This window comes from Gavia stellata, chromosome Z, assembly GCF_030936135.1.
Source record: "Gavia stellata isolate bGavSte3 chromosome Z, bGavSte3.hap2, whole genome shotgun sequence".
Classification (NCBI taxonomy): Eukaryota; Metazoa; Chordata; class Aves; order Gaviiformes; family Gaviidae; genus Gavia; species Gavia stellata.
Window position 1 is genome coordinate 1,161,845 of NC_082637.1, and position 24,881 is coordinate 1,186,725.

General features: G+C 41.6%; 2 protein-coding genes across 5 annotated transcripts in view; one reads left to right on the forward strand and one right to left on the reverse strand.

The window, feature by feature from the left end:
- WDR7 (WD repeat domain 7) overlaps positions 1-3,951 on the reverse strand; it is a 148,437-nt gene extending 144,486 nt beyond the window's left edge. Inside the window, exon 1 of the mRNA XM_059833252.1 lies at positions 3,933-3,951. The gene's annotated coding sequence lies outside the window, so the exon portion shown is untranslated. The remainder of the gene's footprint in view (positions 1-3,932) is intronic.
- Positions 3,952-6,993: 3,042 nt separating this feature from the next.
- Positions 6,994-24,546, forward strand: TXNL1 (thioredoxin like 1). 4 transcript variants are annotated; one of them, XM_059833355.1, is made up of 9 exons: positions 6,994-7,127; positions 9,364-9,460; positions 10,553-10,726; positions 14,279-14,401; positions 14,778-14,847; positions 15,478-15,650; positions 17,281-17,385; positions 22,590-22,630; positions 24,372-24,409. In XM_059833355.1, exons 1-9 carry the CDS (start codon positions 7,030-7,032, stop codon positions 24,373-24,375), a joined length of 885 nt encoding a protein of 294 aa, XP_059689338.1. In that variant the 5' UTR covers positions 6,994-7,029; the 3' UTR covers positions 24,376-24,409. The 4 variants fall into 4 exon arrangements, with proteins under 4 accessions (XP_059689338.1, XP_059689339.1, XP_059689341.1 ...); XM_059833356.1 differs by lacking the exon at positions 22,590-22,630 and having other exon boundaries at positions 24,372-24,546; XM_059833358.1 differs by lacking the exon at positions 10,553-10,726.
- The last annotated feature ends 335 nt before the right edge of the window (positions 24,547-24,881 follow it).

Consider the following 24,881-nt stretch of genomic DNA (forward strand, 5'->3'; position numbering starts at 1 on the left):
TGTTCAAACAAAGCAACTCAGAAAGGTTAAGAATAAATCATTCCTTTCCCTATCAATGTTTACCACATGTTAATACCATTTTTCTGTACTTTCAGCAGAATTTAAATTACGTTATTATTCAGATTTGCCACCAATAAGTAGAGAGATGGCTGCCATCCATGACATCAGGACAAACCTTCTAAGTGGATTGCATATTTTCAAATGAACAGCAATTTTTATGCCTAATATTTTCCACGCATACAGAATCTCTCATTCAAAAAGACATTAGTTAAGCATTGTAACACCCCTCCTAAAACCATTTGCATAAAGACAATCATACATTTATGGTAAAGGCTCATTTCTGTTACATCATGGCTTCCATTTGAATAATCCAATGCATTTTATAAAAATCTGATGATTTTAAATTTAACCACAAAATGACCTTTTCCATTTAATACTTGGGGATGGAGAAAAAAGGATTAATGAGGTAGGGAGAAGAAAATTAAGTACTTTACCCAGAGTTGCAGAAATCTTTCACTATCAGAACCCACATACTTAGACAATTACACCCTTATTTAAATAGATGGTGAATAAATAAACAATTCTGTTACTAAATACAAATGGTCAGTAAAGTTTGCTATGTCAGTAAATTCCATTTGCTTCTGAAGATCTGTCAGTAATTTTCAGAATCTTCTGGAATTAGTTTTGACTCGCTACAAAGGGATCAAATGCGAAATATTTTTGCTTTCTTAAACTATCATTAATCTAATGAAATGAGTTTGAATCACAGAACAGCTGAGGTTGGCAGGCACATCAGGAGACCATACCCTCCAGCCCCCTGCAAAAGCCGGGTCAGCTACAGCATGTTGCCTCAGACCATGTCCAGTCAAGTTCCGGGTACCTCCAAGGATGGAGACCCCACAACCTCACCCTGTGCGACCTGTTCCAGTGCTCAACTACCCTCCAGCTGGGCTTCATGCTGCCAACGGCGGCCCTTTGAGCCCAACCACTCCATGGGTTTTCAATCCACTTCACTGTCCACTTATCCAGACCCATGTCATCAGCTTGTCTGTAAGGATCTCATAGGAAATGGTGTCGAAGCCTTACAATAGTCAGGATAAACAACACTCGCTGCTCTCCCTCATCCACCAAGCCAGTCATCTCATTGTGGGAGGCTACCAGGTTGGTTACGCACAACTTGCCCTTTGTAAATCCATGCCAATCCAGAAGTCTGAGGAAGCTTTTAAAAAGGTAGTATTTCTTCAGCAAACAGATCCCTGATTTTCTTATTTTTTCTTTTTTTTTTTTTTTAGCTAAAAGAAATTTTGGACCATATCTGCAGGACACAGAATGCTATAAAACACCCTATCAGATCAGGTCTTACACCTTGACACATGTAGCAAATCATTATTGTTTCAGCTTGCATCTGATAAGCACTGAATACAAAACTTAGAGAACGACAACTATACCTTTATGCAACAGCACACCTTTTTGATTTGCAACTACAAAAAAAGATTATTGCAACACTGTGCTGAAAACTACTTATAAAAAGAAGTATTTAAAACATGTAATTTTTCACTAAGACAGTATTATGAGTAAACAAGTGAAGAATGCAATCCATTTAGTTAGCTGTACAATCAAGAAACAATCATGATGACAGTAAAGTCAGGAAACTGGCTTAGCAAAAAGATAGGCAAACCAGGAGTTTTAATGTCACACACCCCCTCCAGACATGCATGCACATACAGATATACACACACAAAACGGGATAACAGCCAGGGAGTTAAACTGGCAGCTACATTCATTCCGATACTCAAGTTTACCTGTTTCAACATACACACAAAAGCCCCCAACAGCTATCAAGGAGAACTGATGTATCCCTACATGACCAAGGGGCGCAAGGACTTTTCAAAGGCCCCAATTTTGTAAACACAGCACACTTAATTTTACTCCTATGAATATTCACACTGACCTCACTAACCCCACCCATTAAAGCAGAACTAAGCATTTCTACAGGATTGAACTAACCTACTATTTTGAACTTGGTCAAAACAGTTAGGCTAAATTGACATTCATGTGAAGTGACAAGGTGATTTCAATCCAGGTAATAATGACTAACAAACCAGACTGTCATTCTCATTATGCTGATCAAGGATTAAAAAATTAATGGCACCTGGCCTTCTTTTAATCCCCATGTACTTTGTTGATTCAAAATTCACCACCTCAAGCCTTCTTTGTTTTTTCCCTAAATCAGGAGCTTCTCCATAATATTGTGCAGCCAGTACCACTACATCCCCCTAAGTCAATTTGTCTTTAATATCTCCAAACTGCAATGCTACATCATATAACACATCTGCAGTTCAAGCACCGCGAGACAATACTTGTCACAGGGCTCTATGTCTCAAATTGGCCATTACATATTACAGTAATCTAAATAAAAAGATCATGTTACTGTCAAACCTTCCCAATACATTCAAGATGAAAAATAAATTCAACAAATACAAACTTGTGTTTCGAAACAGAAATTGAAAAGTAACTGGTTAAGACACAAGCTCTTCCTTAATCTTTAGGTGGCAATAACAACAGCGACAATCCAATGAAAGATTATTGCTTGCCCCTTGCCCCAGCTGAGTGAATGACTACAAAAGTCTGATTTAAAAGGATTTAACAATATGAAGGTAAGATTGGTTATCCCCCCCAAACCAACACCACTCCATGTATATGTAGAAGGTTATAAAACAAGAAAAAAGAGGAAATAATGATTTGGGATTCTAAATCCTTCATTATAGTTAATAGATATCTTTAAAAGCTGTTTGCAGGTTTTTCTGGCACTTAATTTGATGACACATTAAATCCGCATGTATTTTTCCTGTCTAAAACTATCATGATCCCATGAAGGACAGTTATCCAAAGCAGCTGCAAAGTAAACTCTAAATCATATCCCCAGTTGCCAATAATATCGCGGCTGTCACGGAAAAAGGAAATAGATTAGAGAGGCCGCGATGTAACAAAAATTTGGCATTAGAAGAAATTCAAGTTCGTACAAAGGTTATTCCCCAGATATTTCTGTGCGAAGAGTCACTCCTTAGATAGCTTCCCGTTAACGGAGAACGAGCTCTCCGTCCCGTTAATAATGGGTCGCTTATCACTGACTCCCGTGACGCATGTACGGCGCTACCGAGCAGCGCAAGCCCACGGTGTGCACAGCCGGGTGCTGCATTCCGGGCTGAAACTTGTTGGAAGAACAAGCCCGAGACCCGCACGCGTGACGGCGGGGAGCCGGTACCGGGCACCGCCCGCGCAGGTGAAGCCACCCGAGCCCACTGCCGCTGGGTGCCGGCGGCTCCGCTGCGGACGCGGCGGGCAGGGCCGGGGCTGCGGAGGGCCAGCCGGCGGGGAACCGCGCTGCGCTGCTCCTGCCGCCCGGCTGCGCGGAGCCAAGCGCGGGTGCGCACCGCCGCTCCCCGCGGAGCAGGGGCGCCCTACCGCCACCGCCCCTTCCCGGGGCGTAACTGACCCCCTGCTCCCAGCGCACGACACCCGCTTTTATCCGCGCCCCCCGGGAGGGCGCGCCAGGCCGAGCCCTGCGGCGAGGCCCACCTCCGCCCCGCTCACCCCGCGCCGCCGCCTCAGCGGGCGGGGGCGGGAGCCGACAGGCCGCCGCGGGGCCGCCACCTGCTGCCGTTCCCCGGGTCCCCCCCCGCCGGGGACGGGGACCGCCATCGCCCCCAGGCAGGTGCCTCCGCCGCCGCCGCCACCCCCTCCCACACAACATGGCGGCCCGCGCCGCCGCCCCGCCGCACGGGGGGGCCCGAGGGCCGCCGCCAGCCCGCGGGGGGCCGGGGCAGCGCGGAGGCCGGCAGCGAGCCCTGCTTGGGCACCGCCACCGCCCGCCCGACGGCGGGGGAGGGTGCCCTCTGCCCGAAGGCTGCCGGCAGCCGGTGGGTCCTCACCTGTCCCCGCCGGGGCGGTGGGGAGGGTCTCCAGGCGCTGCGCCGCGCCCCCGCCGCGCTCCCTCGCCCGCGCCCGGCGCGGCGACCAGCTGACACCGCCGGCTGCCGTGACTCCTACCACCACTGTCGCAAAGCCCCCGGCCGTCGTGACTGACGGCAGGCAGAGGCAGCCGACGTCGCCATGGAAACCGGGCGGCGGAGCGGCCCCGTTTTGCTGCGGCGGCGGCGGCGTGAGGGGGGCGCGGCGGCGGCGGGAGGGGGAGCACCTGGGGGCGGGTCCCCGGGAGGGACGCGGCCGGTGCCGGGCCCTGCGGCGGGGCCGGGGCCGGGGCCGGGGCCAGGCGAGGGGCGCAAGGACGCGTGCCCGGGCACGGCTAGCACGGCCGGGTCGCGGTGCCGCGGTGAGGGCGGGCCGGGTGCCGGCGGCCGGAGCGGGCAGCGGGCCGGCCCCTGCCCCAGGCCGCGGCGGTTTGGGCCCACCTCACGCCCAGCTGCGGGGAAGGCCGGCCCCGCGGCTGTGGGGAGAGCGGCCGCGTCCTCAGCCCCTCGGGGGCCGCTTAGGCGGGAAGTGCGAAGAGTGACTTACATCAGCGGTTACGGACGGGCTTCATCAATGGCAGAAGCAGTATCGCGGAAATACCTCGGGTTTTGGGCCTGAAAAGTGCTGTTCTCTGACGGCTGCTCGAGGTGAAATTTATGCAAAAGCACGTATAAAGCGTGTTGATAAGTTGTCAGTAATGACATTGTAAAACGGGGTAGAGAAAGTTCTGGGTTTAATTTCTATTTTTACTTAGTTTATCCTGGAACGTGTTTAATACAAACATTTCACTCATCTCTATTTTTTCCCCCGTTACTGCTTCTGAGCGTTCATGCCTCCTCATTTTTTCAGTTGTTACCACACTCACTTTGCTTTATAAAAAACATAGGAAACTGGAAAAAAAAGTAATTTGTCTGCAAAAGAGACGTGTCATCCCCTTAATGCCACAAAAACTAGTCAGTAACAAAACTAGGACAATTTTTAAGTTAGCACATTTTGAGGGAATTCCTACCCTGCACATTTTCCAACTTTTAGGCGAAATAGGTCTTGCAGATAGCAGCCTCCATAAGCTGGATTTGTTCTCTGGGCCTTGTCAATGGACCGTGCTAAGAAGGTGTGGTAGGTTATTGACCTTATTTCTTTATTTTCTTTGCAACTAAACCAACATTTTTACTGTTGGCTTTTTGTATCCGTGAATAATTGGTTTAAGTAACATACAAGTCATCAAATATGCTGATGCTAACAGCAGTTCAGTGGTGGTTTTCTTTTTCTATCAGCCATTTAACAGTGTACATCGATACATCACAGCTGTTTAGGACAGAAAGGGAAAATTATTTCTGCAGTCAAAACTAGAGAGAACATTTTCTCTTGGCCAGAAGTAACTCAAATAGTGAAATTAGTTCACAACTTGCTTTACTCTATGTTGGCACATAACATGTTACCTATATGGGGACATACCACCAGTTCCCTAAAGACAAAGCAACTCCAAATTTTTATTGCTGTTGAATTCGTAAGCAATTTCAGTTCAACTGTGGAACATGGAAGTATGAATAAACATTGTTACTATGTCGGTATATTTTTGATGACCAAAGTAATACTGAGATACATCAGTAGATCTGCATAGAGATATGCAAACTACATACAGCCACGTGACTCCTGGCGAGTGAGTATGGGTACCCTGTCATCCAAGAAGAACAGATGCCTGTCTGTAACAGCAGCCTATTTAGCATGTGAATTACTTTCAGCTGGGAGAATGGAGATTCTCCAGTTGTCCTATAATAATAAATTCCTGAAGCCAGTGTTAGTCAAAATCATGTGGCGTTATATCACAATAGCAGTAGGTATTTTTTCTTGCTCTCATGTTTAGAGAGATTGTTTTAACCTAGCTGCTATAAAAGGCTCAAGGATGTTTTTTGAGTTAAGGAAAGCATTAAGTTTTCTTAAAATAAGGTGCTAATAAAAATGTTAAGCATTTTCGTTACTCTAAACATTAATTATACTGTTTTATCTGTGTCACCAACGTACACGTTAATGAGAAGGCTCAGGAAGACCTTCTTTCCTGAAAGGGAACTTCTTTACCTGGAGGGTGGTCAAGGACTGGGACAGGTTTCCCAGAGAGGTCTCCATCCCTGGGATGCTCGGAACTGCCTGGGCTGCCAGGGCCCGAGCAGCCTCCCAGGGCGCCTTCCAGCTGCAGCAGTTCCTCGGGTCTATGTTGTTATAGTACGCAACGCACATTAGCGAGCTTCAGACGCAGCAGACAACGCCTGCCAGGGAGGTGGGATGGGGTATTTTGACAACCAAGCAAGCTTCTTTGCTGATTTTGTACATCTGGTACTAGTAGTCTCAGAAGCAGCTTCAGCAGCTTGCGTTGGTCAGAGTGCTGCTCCGCTCAGCCTCAAAAACCACAGCAGAGCAGTAAGACCTACTTTCCTCTGTTTCAACTCTTGTTAACAGAAGACTTGCAGGTTAAAACACGGCTTATTTTTAATTCCACGTTTCTAGAACCAGTCCTGGCCAGAACACTGGTGTGGGCCGTGGAACACGAAGGCTGTGCGCAGGCTCTCCTCCCCGTTCCCGAGAAGGGGACGGCGTCTAGCTCCTTGCCAGCCCGCCCAGGCTCCATCGCCGCTCCCAGGCTTCTCCCACCGGCAGGAGCGCGGCTGGGCTACAGCCGCCTTCCTCTCCCTCCTCCTCCTCAGCCGCCTCCCGCCCTGTCTGCCCCAGACCAAGATGGCGCACCTCCCCTCCCGCAATTCACCGCGCCTGCCCCTAACTAAAATGGCCGACGGCCTGGCGGCGGCTTCACCCCCGCGCTTTCTGCCCTTTCCCAGAATGGCGGCGGCCGGGCGCGGTGCTCGCGAGAGGCAGCGCCCCCAGCCCCGCCCTCAAGATGTCCGCCCGGAGGGCCGTGGCTGGGAGCGGCGTGGCGGGCGCGCCTGCGCCCTGCGCCGAGCGGTGCATGCCGGGCGCCCCCTTCCCGCCGTGACGCTGCAGATAGCAGGCCGGCACCGCTGCCGTCGCCCCCCTCAGCGCGGGCCCCTCCGCCGCCCGGCGAGGATGGTGGGCGTGAAGGTGATCGCGAACGACACCGAGTTCCAGCCCGAGCTCAGCGCTGCCGGTTCCCGCCTGGCCGTGGTGAAGTTCACCATGCGGGGGTGAGTGCGGGGGGGATACGGGCTCCCGGTTCCGTTCGCGGTGGTCAGGGGCGGTGCGGGGAGCGCTCCGGGACAGCGGCCGCCGCCCCGGGGCGCTCCCCGCGTCGCCCTTGCCCGCAGGCCCCCCGCCCCCGGCCTCGTTCCCGCTGAGGCGGCGGAGAGCGGGAGCTGGGCCTGACCCACCGGGAAGCGTCTCCTCGCCGCCTTGCCCGTCAGCCGGCCTTGCCCCTCCCGCCCGGCCTGGGGCTGAGGAGGCTCCCCGGGACCGAGAGAACTGCTGGGGGCCTTGAGGGGCTTTGGGTGCTCTTATTTATTTTTGAACTCGAGAAGTGCAGTTAGCTGGCAAAACGCTGTATCATTTTGGTCACTAGCCAGCTGCTGCGGGTAAGAGCTGCGAGCTAATTGTTTCTTTAGCGATATAGCTGTCTGTAGGATGTAAGTATAGCCATAGAATCAGAATGGTATTTCCTGTTTCTGGTGGTACACTCACCCTTTTCCAGCTGAGCTAACTTCCCCTGCCCTCTGAACCTGTCATTCTTCAGGTGCTCTGAGGAGATCAGATGCTACGCTGGCTTAAAATCCGGTTGCAGGTCAGGAAGCCACTGTTAATGGAGGGCACGGACAACTACATCTTCCTTGATTTCTGTCAAAACCATCTTTAGCCTTAATAAAACTTAGCTGGATCCTCATCCTTTTTGCCGAGGGCAAGCAGATGTCCTTTTTCCCCTAGTCAACAAGGATCTGAAGTGCAGCTGTGGTGTAATCTGGATGAATTGGTGACCAAAGGAAATCTTGACAATTCAGTTATTTGCAGTAACCTGTGGAATTAGGGTAGCGATAGTGTTGGGGGTCTTGGGCTTCAAAGTGCACCTCACTATTGTCGAAGTCCTAGCTTTTAGTGTCTATGCTCTTTTTCTTCATCTTTCCACCCCTTATTTAAATGTAGAATTGAACCATTCCGCTTCCAATGGCTGTTTGGAGCTCAAAAGAATTCAGGTCTGATGTTGTGAAAGCTGTTATACTCAGGTAGAAGAGGCCCTAAGCACCACCGAAGTACTGAATGGGTACTGAAAAAAGCATTAATATACACGCATCTGATGTCTGATTGCTGCTTCTTAGTTATGGGGTTGAGTTTATTTTTTTAGGTAAGTCAACTTCACCCATAACTGTAGAGGTGTTGGTGAGCTCAGTAATACCGTGTACACATGTGTGCAGGAAAACGTTTTGGTTACCCAATATGTTGGGTTCCAGGTAGATTAATTGCTTGATGTCTTAGCCTATAAATATCTGTGAATTTGCCTCGCTATGCTGCTATGGTTCCACACCCTCTCTGTCAAGAGAGAACAGGAAAGGTGAAGTGCATCTCATCTGTGCTGTTTTACAGCTATACATGTTTGCAGATTCACATTGACTGAGCTCTCTGGTTTGGATACGGCCTATGTTGACATGCTGTTGGAGGGAGTTTCCACGGGGCTTTTTTTGCTGTTTTGCTTTTTAATTGCTTCTCTCACAGCAAGCTGAGTTGTGAGAATATTCCTTTGCAGGAATGGGTGTGTCTGTACACTTCATATATGGCAGCACAGGTGTAATAATTAACAAATACATATTTTCAGCCAAGGTGACACAGTTAAGTCAGTAGAAGTCAGGTCTGTTCTACCACGGTCAGGTAAGTGTGGTAGTAACTGGTTACAGTTGTAGTAAGTGAGACTTCTTATAGTAAAAAAGTTATGATTCCTGCTAAAGGTTTGATACATTCTTACTGTTAAATATTTCAAGTCATAGAGATTTTACTGTAAATACTATTTTTTCACAGGAGGTAACATGGAGTGCTAGTACTAGTTTTCTGTTGAGTATTTTTTTGCAGTTTCAGGAAAAGCAGGTAACTTTTTGCCCTCACTTATGTCACTGTAGTTAGCAGGACTTTGGCTTGCGGTAAAAGGTGCTGGAGCTAAACACATTAGATGGAAAATATGAAGTTAGTATTAACTAATAAGTGAAGCTAAGCATGTGACATTGAAACTGTCTGAGGAAGAGGGAATTAACACTTGGTGATGTGTTTCTGAATGTCATTCTTAATTGTATCACCAGGATTGCTCACCATCTGTCAGCCAGGTAGGAAGGTTATTTTTACATGTACTAAGGATATCAGTAAGAACATGAATGTGCTAATTCTATTTGGGGCAGACATTTTTCAAAAAAAGATTGAGTTAACTTAAACTGTATTTTGTTTTCCCAGATGTGGCCCTTGTTTAAGGATAGCCCCAGCTTTCAATGCTCTGAGTAACAAATATCCCCAAGCAACTTTTTTGGAAGTAGATGTACATCAATGCCAGGTTGGTATTTAAAAACATATTTTCAGTTGTAAGAGAAAGAGCAGATAATGTAGTGAATGGGAAATGTGAAGAAAAGCTGTTCAGACAGTATACTAAGAGTAGTATCCTGTGGCTGTTGACATGTTTGGTGAATCACAAATAGCCATATTGTGAAGTTCTCCAAAATTAAGATATGTGCAAAGATGTGAACAAACCACACTTTTATTTAGAAAGGTATTCTTATGGTTACCACTGTGATGTCCTTCGTTAAGCAGTGTACAGACCGTTTAACAGTTTCTGCTGCTTGTACTATTTAGATAATACCGTTAAATGTAGAAGATAGCACCAGTATGAATTAAAAAGAGTCTTTCCAAAGAAATATTGGCGTAATTATTGAGCAAAATGAAAAATGCAATAAACTGATATGATTAGTGGGACTAGATTCCTCTCAAGTACTACTCAACTGTTTTTAACAGACAACAGTGTTGCAGATGAGCTATTGATTGACTTAAGGGTTGTTAACAAAAATTAACAATGGTCTGTTGAAAGGAAGCGTCTTGAATTACTACAAATTATAATAGAGAGAGATGAATGTCAAAGTGGCAACAATGTTTGCAAATGACGCTAAATTATGGAAAGTTTTGGAAAAGCTACTATGGGTGCATAACAGGTATGAACAGAGGTAGAAATCAAATGGAGTTCACCTTCTACAGCAGCAGGCTGCAGTTCCTGGGTGTGCATGAATGTGGCTTGGGAGAGGAAGGAATGCAGGTGTAAAGAAAGCTTGTAAAATAAGTGTTAAGTTAATTAATTTAATTAATGAGTAATAAGATTTTTATGGTGTATCAACAAATCTACTGACAATGTGAAGTCCACTCAAAGAATGCCCAAATGTGTAAAGGATTAGGAGGATCTGAAGAATTTAAATTAACTTAAAATTGTTGTATGAGTTAAACCTCTTTATAAAAAAATATTGCTTGTGGTGTTTGAGGTGATGTAGCTTGATTAGTATCTAGTGTGTGCATTCTTAACTAGGTGAAGCAAGCTAGTGTTTCTGTCTAATATTGGTAATACTCTGTTAGGTAACACTTGTAACTAATTTATGCATTCTAGGGAACAGCTGCTACCAATAATATATCAGCAACACCGACATTTCTGTTTTTCCGAAACAAAGTGCGAATCGACCAATACCAAGGAGCAGATGCTGTAGGTTTAGAAGAAAAAATTAAACAGCACTTGGAGAATGATCCTGGAAACAGTGAAGATACAGATATCCCAAAAGGATATGTATGCATCTCTTATCTTAAGACTTTTTTTTTTAACGTTTGCATAACTTGCATGTTTAAAAAAAAGTCTGTTGCTTTCTAAATATACTCTAAGTCAAATGATACTGCTTTAGGCAAAAACTGCAAGTTCCCCATGGCTTTGAGAAGATCACTTGTCTGGGTTTCCTTTCTCAGACAAAATTAAAAAAATAACATGTACATATTTAGTAAGTATGGTTATAGAATTGTAAAATGTTTTAAGAAAAATCTCCATGCATAGTCCTTAGTCATTAAAATAATGAATTTCATGTTTTATGAACTTCTTGCTGCAGCTGCTTATTCTGCTTCTTTCTTCTTCAGACATACCAATCTGTCTTCCCAAAATGTTTTTTAAAAGTGTAAAAACGTCCATGGGAAAAGACATTGCTAGACATGGCTGTCAAAAACATTGAAAAGTTGCTCTGGTTGTTACTTTAAGAAATCCTTCCTGTTATTTATGTGGTGGTAGGTTCATTTGGCGTTTTCCTTTTTTCTTCTTGCTCCCTACCCTTTCTGTAATCCCCTTTATTTCGTCTCTTTTAAAAAGAAAAAAAAAAGAGAGGAAGAGATTCTGTTGCCAGAGGAATTAACCTGCGTAGCAGTTCAGCTCCATCTTCCTCTATAGCAGCTTGCCCTGAAAATAGGATGCCTTTGGGAGGGTGTTGTTAGATATACGATACCTCATGATATGTTTACTTTTGCCTAATTGCTAATGTTTGCAAAAGTGGATGGTACTACAAAGTTTAGCTTTCTTCTTGCCTGTAAAAGACTACCAAGGATATAAAAATATATAAAGTAAAAAATGTCACAGAAATACTTGGAAAAGATTATGTGCCTGGTCTGAGCAGCATACAAGAGTTACTTCTTGCTGAATTTGCTTTCAGTTTAATGTGTATCATTTCGCTTCTGTAGGGGTATGGCATATCACTCCAGTAATTGCTGATGAGGCTTTCACAGATAATGTAAACTAAGTAAATAACTTGTAACTTTTTAGTAATTTGTAAAAAAGAAAAGTGAACATTTCTAAATATATGTTCTCAGACTGAATCGTTTTTAAACCTTGCATTGAAATCTCTCATAACTAAAACTTGATTTTCACATTTTTTCAAAGAATTTAAAAATTGGTATTCATGAACAAATTTTTTTATCAGTGCATGATTTGCCCATGTCTTCTAGATAAATGAAAACTTTCTAGGGATACTTGAATTTTTGGCCAAGATTCCAATAAGGGAGCAATCCGCTTAGAAATATTGGTGCTTTCAGGAAATTATTTTCACCATGTTCTGCATGTTTTCATGTTACCTCAAGGCAATTGTGCGTTGCAGATCATAAGCCTGTCTGACAGCTGTACTAACAAACACATGTAAATGAGAACTCTAATGTGACAAAACACTTTCCTAGAGCTGTCGTCTTAGGTGGTATTCTCCGAGTGATCCTTGGTGTAATATTACTCCTTAAATGAAATTGTCTATTGTTCTACCAAAAGTATAAACACAGTTAGTTATGTGGTGTATTACATGCCTAAATCACGTGTTGCAGTTCAGTGCTTAGCTAGTTGCTGTAGTGTGCGCATTACTTTGCATTAGGAAATCTAATACATTAAACTTTGCTGTGGTGGGTATCTACAGAACCCAGAATCGTGTTGTTAAACGCAAACCCAGTTTTTTTGGAGGTTAAGTATATTAAATTCATAGCTAGCCGTATCCTATCAGGCAAATGTAAGCAGGATGCAGATCCAGCTGAATATTTCTCATTTAAATAAACTGCAAGGGCACAGATCACTTGAATTTCTAGCAGTTCAGCTACTTGCTAACTGTTCTACGGTGTGCATTGTGCTTCACTTTATGTGTGACCACTTAACATTTATAATTACTGTGATATCCTCTGTGGAACTATGGGAATGTCAAAAGACAGAGGTTCAGCTTGTTAGTTTTGGAGCCCAAAACACACTGAAAACCATTTAAGTAGCAAGTTCAGGTCTGCTTAGTTAGACTGGCTTTGAGATGAATGCACCATCTTTTATTGAAAGTTAGTCTTGTAGGGGGTGGTGTCTTGACCCCTACGAATCAAGTCCTGAGTATGTTCAGGGCTGTACGAGCCAAGCAGGAATTCCATTTGACTTGTAAGTGGTAGACTGAAATGCAACTTTAGGATATGCTTGATCCAAACTGGATTGCCATCAGCTTCAGGAAAGCATCCTCATCCTTTTGCACAGCTGGGCATTCCTTCTCTTTTCTTACCTTGTATCCACTGAGCATGGGAGTTGCAAGCTAAGCCTTCATTTGGGTGTTGGGAGGGGGGGAAAAGTAGTTTTTGCTCAGAATAACATAGTTGCAAGAGCAGAGGGACATGGGGTACAGGAAATCAGTTGTATTCTCTCAGCAGTCTGTTTTCAGATTCTGTTTGTACCATGAAGCTACAGCCTGAGTTGTAGTATGCAGTAATTTTCAAGCTAGTGTGTGCTTTTTTTCAAGGGTGTTATATTATTCTTTGGGACCCAATATATGCCTTTAAGAAGGGTATTTTGGGTTGTCACCCTAAAAGTTCCTTTAGCTTTTTCTGTCTGGACTGTTCTATGACTGTACACTGTTCTTGAATTTGTACTGTTATGGTGTGAGATGTTGATACTGTGTCTTCAGGCCTTAAGATAGGAAATTCTTGATTTTTTTTTTTTTTTTTTTTTGCCTGCCTTATTGTGTTTCAGTTAGACTTGGTTTAGTTTAGTTGCAGGCAAAAAATTCTGATTACCTGGAAATTGATACAGATTATTCTGCCTCTGCAATAATACCACCTTTTAAGTGGTTGAGGGTTGGAGCACGGATAGCGGTCTGCTTTAATCTGAGAATGCACATATGTTAAAGCTTTTAGTTGGACCCCTTAAAAAGAGCTGAGCAATAAAACAAACTGGTTCATGGGGAATAGTGTCGCTTCTGTTTTCTGTTCTCTGTTTTTACCAAAGTATCTGGAGAAAGGAGTAGGAAAAAGTTTCAAGTTAATTTGTATACAGTGCTGAAAAAGGAGTAAAAATAAGACTGGCTTTGCATGTAAAGCCTGGTAAGAACTGTAGTGGTGGTCTTTTAATTTATTCTGCAATATATATAGTATATTTTTGGGGAGGCCCACTTCTGGTTGTTTTTTTCTATTAAGTTGATCAGAGCTCCAGTCTAATGTCAGTTTGTCTATGTTGTGGTGTGACTGACGATGCTGTAGTCTTGTCTATCAAAAGTGTATCTGAAAATTCTCCCTGTGCCCAATTTTTTTACTCTCAGAATGGCAAGCATGTATTCCAGGGTTGTGGGATTTTGAATGGAGGGGAAAAATGTCATTCAGTTATGAACAGGATACATCCGAGTACTATAGTATTCGTAGTTTTTGTTCGCAGTATCTTTTGATATAAACCCCTGAGGTTTTTTGTGTGTCTTGTTATTTTAATCTGTTGAATGAAGAATTTAATTCATTCCGATGCTTACTAATCCCAGATGAATTCATGGCGCACTTATCACGCACTCAGCAATGCTCTTGCTTTTGCTTTCAGATGGATTTAATGCCATTTATCAATAAAGCTGGCTGTGAATGTCTTAATGAGAGTGATGAGCACGGATTTGATAATTGTTTACGTAAAGACTCTACCTACTTGGAATCAGACTGTGATGAGCAGGTACAGTAGGTATTTTTAAGTGAGATATTTTCAATGATGGTCTGGTCTGCAAGCATTTTTAAGAACTTGTCTGCTTTATATTGTTATGGTAATGTAAGTAAGAGTGGGAGATGGTAGTAGGATGTAAGTAAAATTAGTACATGAAAGTTGTTGTAGCATTTCCAGTTTCATGTCCCTTTATGTATGGAAAAAATTCCAAGCGGAGTAGCATTTGCTGATATTTTAAATTGACAGACTAGTGCATTTGTAGAATATAGTAAAGGTAAGTACTTAATTTTATTTCAAAGCTCAGACTTACTTCTAGTTAATTATTGTGCTATGTTTGTTTTTAAGAGTGAAGAAAACAGTATTTAACAGTAACTTTTTTTTTCCTCAGCTGCTTATTACTGTAGCTTTTAGTCAGCCTGTCAAGCTTTATTCTATGAAACTTCAGGGGCCAGATAATGGTGAGTGAAGTGTCTGTTGAATCATGTCTTTGAAACCAAATCTTTGCTTGTGTTTAGATGACTTTTCTAGAAATGACACTGTTGTCCCTGGAACCTTTTTTACGTCCTGAAAATCCCACAGTAGCTTCAGTAAATTTGTTGTAAATAAATTGCATAACAAATTATCCGATTTATTTTTCACTGACCTCGTGCATGGGTATTTGGTATGATGCAAATACAAATACTTAATATAGTTTGATATGCTGCAAAGAGAAACTTACATTTAATTCAAGAACTAATGTTAGAGATACTGAAAGGCATATAGCTTAGTTTTTATGGTAACTCAGTTTACATTATAAAATTACATAATGTGTTCAGGTGTTATGTGACACGGCAGAACTATTATTTTTAGACTTTTTATTGTTTTTTTCCCATGGAATTCTGTCTCTGACACATAGGCAAGTAGTGCAACTTTGGATATTGTTCTATATGCAGGGTGATGATGTCGGATCGGCAGATAAGATACTAGAACTATAGAAGCTCATGCTTTCCATGAGTGGTGTCTAGAGACTGTGATAAGTGAGGGCTTCTCAAGCAGCATTTTGAAAATATATTTAAACAACGGAATACCACTCCTATATTTTAACACAGGGCAAGGTCCAAAGTACATAAAAATCTTTATCAACCTTCCTCGATCTATGGATTTTGAGGAAGCAGAGAGAAGTGAACCAACTCAAGCCCTGGAGCTGACAGCAGATGATATTAAAGAAGATGGTATTGTCCAGCTTCGTTATGTAAAATTTCAGAATGTTAACAGTGTAACTGTAAGTAAAGTTTCTGTTCTGCGGTCTGTGCAGGCTGAAAACTTTGTAGGCTTTTAAAGCTGTGCATGTTTGTTGATTTCATTGTGAATGTTCTTAGTTTCTCTCTGCCAATTGCATACTGTATGTTTATGCTGGAAGTATTTCAGGAATTGAAGGTGAGACAAGGCCATGTGCATGGAATGTCTCTTTTGACGTAGTATGAGACATGAGGTTGGCTTTCACCTTTCCATGAGCTAGCGTGCTGTTTAACACAACTTGCGTTTTTACTAACATACCTTCTTGAAAGGCACCTTGTCTTCATTTGAAGAGTTGAAGAGACAAGGAATCCAGCTTCTCAGTTAACCTGGCTGCAGAAATGACAGATTTCTCTGAGTATCAAGTGAAGTATTTGCAATGTCTTTAAACTCAGTACCTGCTGTCTGTGAGGGTTCCTAAATGCTGTAATCAAAGCAACTTTGTCTTTTAATGAGCTCTCTAATTCTCTTGCTGTAAGAGACCTTCCACAGATTTCACATAGGGTTTTTGACTCTTAAATGCGGGTGCGGTTTCTCCTCTTCCATTTTAAAAATACAGGTTCTAGTCCAATATGTGCGATGACTAAATTGATGCTGGAATTGCCTTATGCTTGGCATCATTCTGGTACTGCACTAGCCTTGTTTCCTGCAGTATTGCGTTGAACTGTTTTTCCGATATGACCCCTGAATTCTTTTCTATGGAAAAGCTTTTCATGGCCTGAATTATGTATTTGCAAGTGTATGGACTTATAGTTGATTGGATTAAACTATATTTTAGTGGGCTGGCCACAGAAATCACCAGCTTATTATGAGTTACTCCAAAACATTGATCCACCCTCAATCTTTTCATCACGCTTTTTCTTCTGTAAAAAGGTTTCTGGTAAATTTCTAAATTACTGTTGTTGGACTGCATTTTAGATCAGTTGGCTACTTTCAAGTTTAGTGATTTTTTTTACTTTTTATTTTTAAATTTTTATTTACTAGCAATTATTTTAAACGTAATGGGAGGTGAACCTAAATAACTCCTCTTCATGTCTGTACTTTTCAGGTACTTCATGCAAAAAATGTTCTTTCATTTGTCCACTTTAAAAAGTGTACTGGTTCCAGCAATAATTCATTAGCTCATATTTCAAAAGAAGCTTAATATTTGTTTGAAACCCTGAAACAACTTCATAGATCTAGTATCCGTGCTGTAAAACACATAATTATGCAAGCTGTAGTAGTAAACTACACATGAAGATGTCTTAGGGGCTTCAGCAAGCATAGTTAAATTGATATTTAACTTCATTTCAAGTCAGATTCCAGTGAATAGTGAATTGTGACTTCTTAGATCCTGTTTTTGCTTGCTGAATGTGGTCTCAGGTCGGAAGTGGAAGCTGGGAAAATTCAAGCTGTGTGGGCTTTTTTTAACAAACTACCAGGAAAACCCTAGCATTCTATATAACCATTATTTAAAATGAGCACAGTAGCTTCTCTAAAGGTTACAGAGGCCTTTATAATTGGAAGAAGTGTTGATTTGGTTTGTTCAAAAATCGTGGGCACCTAACATTTTTATGTATTAATTCAGAGACGGACAGTTTACCTTAACTCTTGTGTTTGGGCTTTTTTTTCTGTAGTTGTTTGTCCAATCCAATCATGGTGATGAAGAGACAACAAGAATTACATACTTCACATTTATTGGAACTCCAGTCCAAGCAACAAATATGAATGACTTCAAGCGAGTGAGTCCTCTTTCTTAAAAGCACTTTGGAATGTTTTAAACCTACTCAGAAATGGGTTGACAGAAAGAATACACTTGGTTGTTACTACAATTCCGCAGCTGAAGGTAGTTTTGGCATCCAAAAGAAAATGTGTAGCTTTATCTTACAGATGTTTGGTCTGGCTTACAAGTTTTTGTTCATCAACTTTGTATAAAAATAACCAGCAAGAATGTATATATGAACTTGAGGGACTGTAAAGTTATATACACTTTAGACAATGTTTTTTAACAGCTGTGAGATTTATGTCTTGATTTTGAAACTTGCTTTCTGATGGTGTTCAGGAAGTAGAGAAGCAATTGCATGTACAAATTAGACACTCCTTGTTGACTGACTTCTGCTTTGAAGGATTTTATTCACTGGGCAACAGTAAGTAAGCTTGAGATCTGAAAAATATTTGGTCACAAGGTGTCTGTCTTATTAAACGTATCTGCTTTTTAAAGGGGAAATAAGGCAAACAACTTGTTACAGTATGACATTAGACACACTAGTGCTGAACAGTAAGGTACTCTCTGCTTGATTTTCTTGAGAATGTGAAATGGTTTTGAAAGGATTGAAATTCTAAAGCTACTTACAACTTTTCCAAAAGGTAATAAGTCGTCTTAAAATAAACTACTTTAAAACTTAGTAGGCCTTGTAAAAGGGCAAATACTGCTGTAACACCTGCCTCCAAACTACTGTGTAAGTGACTAATAACATTGAAAGCACCACAGAATTTATTATACAAATAACCTATAGCTTCAGAAGATTAAAAACACTAACTCACCAATGTGTCGCGTACTCGGAATTTTTAATGTCAAAACTTTGATCTTAACTTCTACATGTAAAACTTAGTATCTTTGCAGGTAATAATTAATAAATAGAAGTTTGCAGGTTTTTCTGCCTTTCAGTGAAACTTGAAGTCATTGAAAAAGTTGTTCTAATATACTAAAAGTAACTGGTTATCAATTTTAGTCCTTCCTAATATAGCACTTCCAGTTCTCCCCAAGCTAGAAATATGTTAATTGATTTACAGTCTGCTTACATTTTTTTTATATGGCTTTTTTGTCAGTACTTATGGTATTAGGGCATCCCCTGCAATGAGTTGTGCAATTACTATTTTAACATCGTTAATCTGCACTACTTTCCGCTATTGTGAGGGGGGTGGGACTCTGACTCACTATTTGATCTCTGTCTTACTTTCAGTTCTCTGCAAAGTCTGTAAATCAGTTTTGCTTTCAAAAGTACTGAAAGCTTATTTTAAACAAGTGCACTCTTTAAACCTGACCTTCTGATTGTTAAAGTAGTGATTTATTTTTTTATTTGATAATCCTGATTTTAGGTTGGACTTGATGATCTTACAGGTCTTTTCCAACCTTAGTGATTCTGTGATTCTGTGATTGGAGTGCACTTGGTAAAGCAATTCAGGGGTTTTTTTGTAGAATGTGGTGTGGGTTTGAGGCTAGTGTTGAGCCTGCACAGCGTGTGTTTCCTACAGTATTTTAAGGTGCATGGACAAAATGTTAGTTTGGTGCATACAGTCCTGAAGTACTGCCTTAGCCTGAAACTGACCACTGTAACAATTTGAGCTCTAGTCAGCATTCGGGTGGGGAGTGGGTTTTTGAATGCACACATGCCCTCACACAACCCTATAAAGGCATTAAAAATAGCACGGGTCTCCAGGCATCTCAGCCCTCTACTGTAGCTGGAGGGGATTTACAGATCTCGCTCAGGTCTAGATGCAGCGTGGATGCTTGGAAGCTGCTATATGGGCTGGTAAATACTATGTCAGTTAACAAATTTAGTTTCCTTAAAGTTTGCAGGTGAATATCTTGGCTCGATCAAGGCATGTGCCTTTGTCTTGTGATATCCATTTAAATGGAAGGGGAGGGGGCACAAACCTACAAGACTATGTGTACACCAAACAGTCCTACCCTGTTAGTGTTGTGCTGGTAACGTCAGGATGTTAAGGAACTTGTCAGAACGGCCTTAAACAGAGGAGCAGGCATTACTGGGTTATGAGGTGGTTAATCCTGTCTCAATTCAGATACTTCTTGACAGTATATGCAATATTCCTATTTTGCTTCCTGAACATGTAGTTTTAGTATTAGGCTGTTAAAATATTTCATCATAACAAATGGGATATGTAGTCTGGCAGAGTTGCAGTGCTCTTAGGAATTTTAACTTTTGTTTCCTCTCTTCCAGTGATCCTGTCAGTTATGAAACCTTAATATAGCATTTGGCATTAATTATATTTAGGTTTCTAGATTAACTGGGAAACCTTATTTTTCTTTTCATCTCCTTGACTAGTTACCTATGCTACTCCTCACTGCTTTCATCTGTTTTACTCCCTCATCTCAGTCTGTCTCTACTGTTCATATTTCTTTTCTAATTATGATAGAAATAGTGTTGCAATATAATTAAAAAGATGGGGGAGCGCTTTTTTCCCCAAGTTTGAGAAGTGTTTGTAAGAATCTGTTAAGTACCTTATTTGAAGGGCTTGAATTAAGAAGTGGACATGAATGTGATTCCAGTCATGTTTTTATGATTGATCGCATCGCTGCTCAGTTGATTGTATGCATGTTCAGTTTCAAAGTAAAAAATGAAAACAACACATTGGTTTGAATGACTTCTGCTAAGGATCAGGCTAATGTATTTTGCTTCCCAGTTGGGGTGGGGTCTGAACGCACGCTTTTAGTTACAGCAGCTTACCGCTCAGCAGTTGATTATTCAGGTGCATAACTGCAGCTCCCATGTCCTTCAGACAGTTGAGGAAAACTCACGTTTGCTCATGTGGTGCTCTGCAAACACCAACAGGGCTGTAAGAGGAATCACCTCTTCTTGATCGGGGAGTCAGTTCATATGTTTAATATAAATGAGGCACTGTTTCCTGTACCTACACCATCAAATAGAAAGCTGAAACTTACCTGTGCTGAAAAATAACAGAAGTACTAAGCAGGTGTAGTTAAGTCAGCCCTTCATTAGTGATCTTGGCTTCAAGTTAGTTTGGACGTACGTAGAATCACAGAACAGCCCAGGCTGGAAGGGACCTCAAAAGATCACCTGATCCAACCTTGCCCGGGAAAGGCAGCCTAGATGAGATTATCTAGCCCCCTGTGCAATTGCATCTTGAAAACCTCCAGCAAGGGGGAGTCTGCCACATCCCTGTGGAGGTTGTTCAGTGATTGATTGGTCTCACTGTAAAAAAATTTCTTTCATTTTCTTGCATGTAGTTGGTATTGCTGGAGTGAGTGAGTAAAGTTATAAAAGCTGCTTTCAAAGTTGTTTTAATATGTTGTGTGTATCCTGCTCCTTGCACAACTTGATTTTTTTATCCTCTGGGGAGCAGGGAAGTCTTCAGAGTGATTGAAAAGGGGGACACCAAGGAAAAAATTTATGCTTAGAACTGAGTGCAGTGTAGTCAGTTTAGCACAGAGGGTAGTGGGGAGAGACCTATTCTTTGCCCTGTTTAAATGAAGAGGCTGTCAACAGCAGAGGACTAGGATGAGTATTCCCTTCCTATAAGTATTTAATATATTCTGAAATGCTTTTGGAAAAGCTTGATTTAAAGGCATGTTTGTGTTAAATATCCTTAACACTAGAAGTGTTCATGCTGCTGTTTATTGGCCACACAGGGTCCGACTTAAGGCATAACTGATCATGCGAACTACCATAGTAGACTGCATTTGGGTTGTAGTAGATTTCATTTGAAATTAGCTTCTGATGCTCAAAGATGCTCAGTTGGACTGCTTTGTTGGGCAGAGAGCTGAAAGCGTAGAGTAAAGGTGCAAGTTCTGTGGGTTTTTACTATTGATTGATAGCTTAGTATTAGGTAGGTTTCTGTGAATCTCATGGTGAACTTGTAATTGTGCTTTTGTTTTTGGAAGACCATGCAACCATGGATGTCCAATATAGTTCTTGCTTATTTTTGGTATTAATGAATAAAACATACTGCTGCTCAGTTTTGAGGTTGGGGCATAGATGAGTATCAACAGGTTGTAGGATATTTTTTTGTCCCCTCTTGAATGAAGGCTTTCTTTCTACTCAGAACTACTTATTTGCACTATGTGCTGCTGCTTTTTTTCTAGTAACATTTTGTTTGTTTGTTTTTCAGCTTAACTTCCCATTTCTAAAGAACTAAAAAGGCAGAAGAAATTAAAAAGTAATAATAAGATTGAAGTGGTCTTGCACTACTCCCTTCCTTGCTCCCTCTGCTCATCTAGCATCTCTTTCACCCTTTTCACAATCTCAGCACTGATGCAAGAGCCGCCTTCTCTGCACCTTCTACCATCAGGAAAAGCCTTCTCTACCTTCTGACTCATCAACTCATCTTTCCCCTCCGCTCCCTGCTCCAGTCTTACTTTAAACGCTTCTCTTTACCTTTTGGTCTTAACCAAATTTCTGTCCCACTGGTACCCTGAACTTGACATTTTAAAGGCTTAACATACAGTACTTTTACAAATTATTTTCTGTAACTAATTTTTCAGCCTGTATTGAATTTTGGAAAGCTGTTTGAGATGCAGCTTGTGAAATGCTCTACCAAGAGTGACTTTTTAAAATTTCTTAGGGGAGCTTAGTGTTCTTCTTTGTTGTGACCCTTCAGTAAGTAGTAGGCAAGCCAGAATGGGCTGCCAAGTACTGCTCTTTATTGCCCCTCTAGTGGCACTGGGCACCTGCTCAGGGAAGACACAGTGAGGAGTTGGTGAGTGTTTGTACCTATGTGGCCTGATAAGGGTTCTCCAACAGCATCCTACTAATTTTACTTGCTTGATCTCTTTACGTATATTTAAAACAAACAAAACCAACTCTGCTCCAGAAGGTTGAGTAATAAAGTGTTTCCAGTCCTACTCTTGGTAATGAACCGTAGAATTGGTTGTGTTTTTGTCACTGTCAGGCTCTGGACTGATGCTTGGGAAAAAGCCAAACGGTTGAAGAAAAGCCTCGAAAGCTGTTATCTTTTGTGTGGGAATTACAGGCTGTAACCACTACCTTAGAATGCACTAGATGGCAGTTGTTTCTGTAAAAGGAAGGAAAATGGATCTACTTCTGAGAAAAGAATAATGACAATTGTTTGGTTTAAGTTTAAATAGCCCGTTTCCTTTTGGGAAGGTGGAGTGGGATGGTCAGAAAATGGGTTTCTTTGACCTGTGATGACAAAATAGCCATATTGGTGTGATTGATTTTCACAGATAATACACATGGGCGAGTTGTCAATTTCTGCCTCAGACTGGTATAGCAATATTTTTCGTTGGTGTTCAACACTTGCTAACATCTAATCTTTAATCTTTTAACTGTTTTTTTTTCTTTTTTGTTTTTTTTTGCTTAATCTGTGTGTGATCACAGCTTGGTGCATTGGAAACACACAAAGAATAAATATTGCTTCTTGACAAGTTTAACTGTATTTTTTTACCTTGATTAATTGGATCTTAATGCAAGTGATTGGGGTTTTGATTTTTTTTTTTTTAGCTTCTTTCCTCATATTGTCAGATTGGAATTTTCCTGACCTTAAGCATTAGGCTGAATTTACAGCTTGGTGAAATGCTCCTGGTCAAGGGTTACTTGGAAGTGAAAATGGTCTTTAAAAGTACTTTTCATCAGTAGATCTCAATTATTTTGACAGTGATAACTCAGCTGACCAAAAGCAGCTGGATAGTGAAAAAATTCTCCCTCTTGAAGTTTGACAAGAAATGAAAAAAGGGGAAGGATCAGGATGAATACTTCCAGTGCGTCCATGAGACTTCCCTAGTTCAGGGCTGTGGGTGTTTTGGGTTTTGTTTTCTTTTATTTGTTTTGGTTTTCCCCTTAGTTCTGTATTTCACTACTGACTGTATGAGTCTTGTGCGGTATATTGTCACTTGGCTGCAGAGGTAATTAATACTTCACACATTTGCTATAGCAGTCAATTGGTTACAGTACAGGAAAGGTTTTACTCCTTCGTTTTCAGCATTATTATGAGTAGTAATGTGAAATTCTGTGCTCCATTAGTGTAATCTTCAAATCTCTGTTCATGTGAATTCTGACTACACCTTGTCAGAGCCAGAAGCGCTGCTCTCTAGTTAGATGGAATTAATTGGGAACCAGTGCCTTGCCCAAGGTCCCTCCTGCAGTTTGAAGTCTTAAACTTTAAGACTTATTTTGGCTTATAAATGGATATTTTTTCAAGGGTCTGCAAGAGCACTGGAACTACATCTGAACCTTTTCAGAAAAGTGACTAAAATGGCATCGTTTTCCGCTCTCAGGATTTTGTGTTACCTTAACAAAGGGGACTGGATACCCTTCTGCAGTGAACTACGCTAACTTTAAACCTGCATAGCAGTACATAGAGTGCTGGAGTTGCACTTGCTGTTGGCTGGCAAATCAACTCACCAAGGTCTGGTGGCAGTGGTCATCCTTTTCAGAAAAGGGAAGCACTAAGTTGACTCTGATTCCAGGTGGAGTTTGCAGAATTGGGGATTGGAAGGAGACTTGGTAAGGAATAATGTTTTGACAAGGAGTAACTGAAAATCAGGTGACTTCCAGATTTCTTTATAGGTTTGAGCTGCATTATAAAGTAAATGTTCTCAATGAGGTACATGGCAAGGATGCCAAGGGAAATGAACCAACTTTATATTTGAGCACCCAGTGGTTCTTCTCCCACTATAATATTTTTATACAGTGTATTAAGGTTAAATGCTTGGTATATAACACATATTTTTAAGTGTGGTCTGTTCTGTTGCAGTTACTGTCTTCTAAATCTTCTGAAAATGAGACTGATGCTTTGCTGTCTGTATGAGTACTAAAGACAAGGTTTCTTGTGTGTCTTAACCCTTTAGAGGGATTCACAGCTTCTGCAAGTGCTACAATAATGCATGCTTAAATGCATTAACTTACTTGAAAATTCAGTTGCACTTCTTTATTTTGAGACTTACTTTAAAAAATACTTGGCAAGACTTTTTTGATTAAACGTTACTCCTGTTTTTTTCTCTTATCAGGTAGTTGGCAAAAAAGGAGAGAGCCACTAGGATGCGAAAGACACTGGAAGGCCTTATCGCAATCAAAGAGATCTTCACTTTTATCTACAACTCCTGGATAATTGCTTGACCATAACCAGAGACTGTCAATCTGTTTCATTTAATGCCATTACCAATAAATCATTGCTTTTGTTGAGATGGAGTTTCCCTAGTGTGTTTCTGTTGTAATCCTCATACATGTGTTTGTAAATAAAATTCATTACTTTTGCCAAGTTTAATTTTGTTATTGTAGTAACTGTGGCTCTTCCTTTGTTCCATTTAAACTTCAAAACTCAACTGGCTTATCTTTAGAAACAGAAGACATAATGTAGCTTGCATTTGTTCAGAGAGTTTGAAATGGCAAGTATAAGTAAAACATAGATGGCCTTCAGAGGCCATCTAAAAATAAAATCCGAGCTACTTTGTTATAAGACTAAGTGAAGTTAGGATCATTGTTCCTGCAAAATACAGATACTTCTCAGATAGGAATAA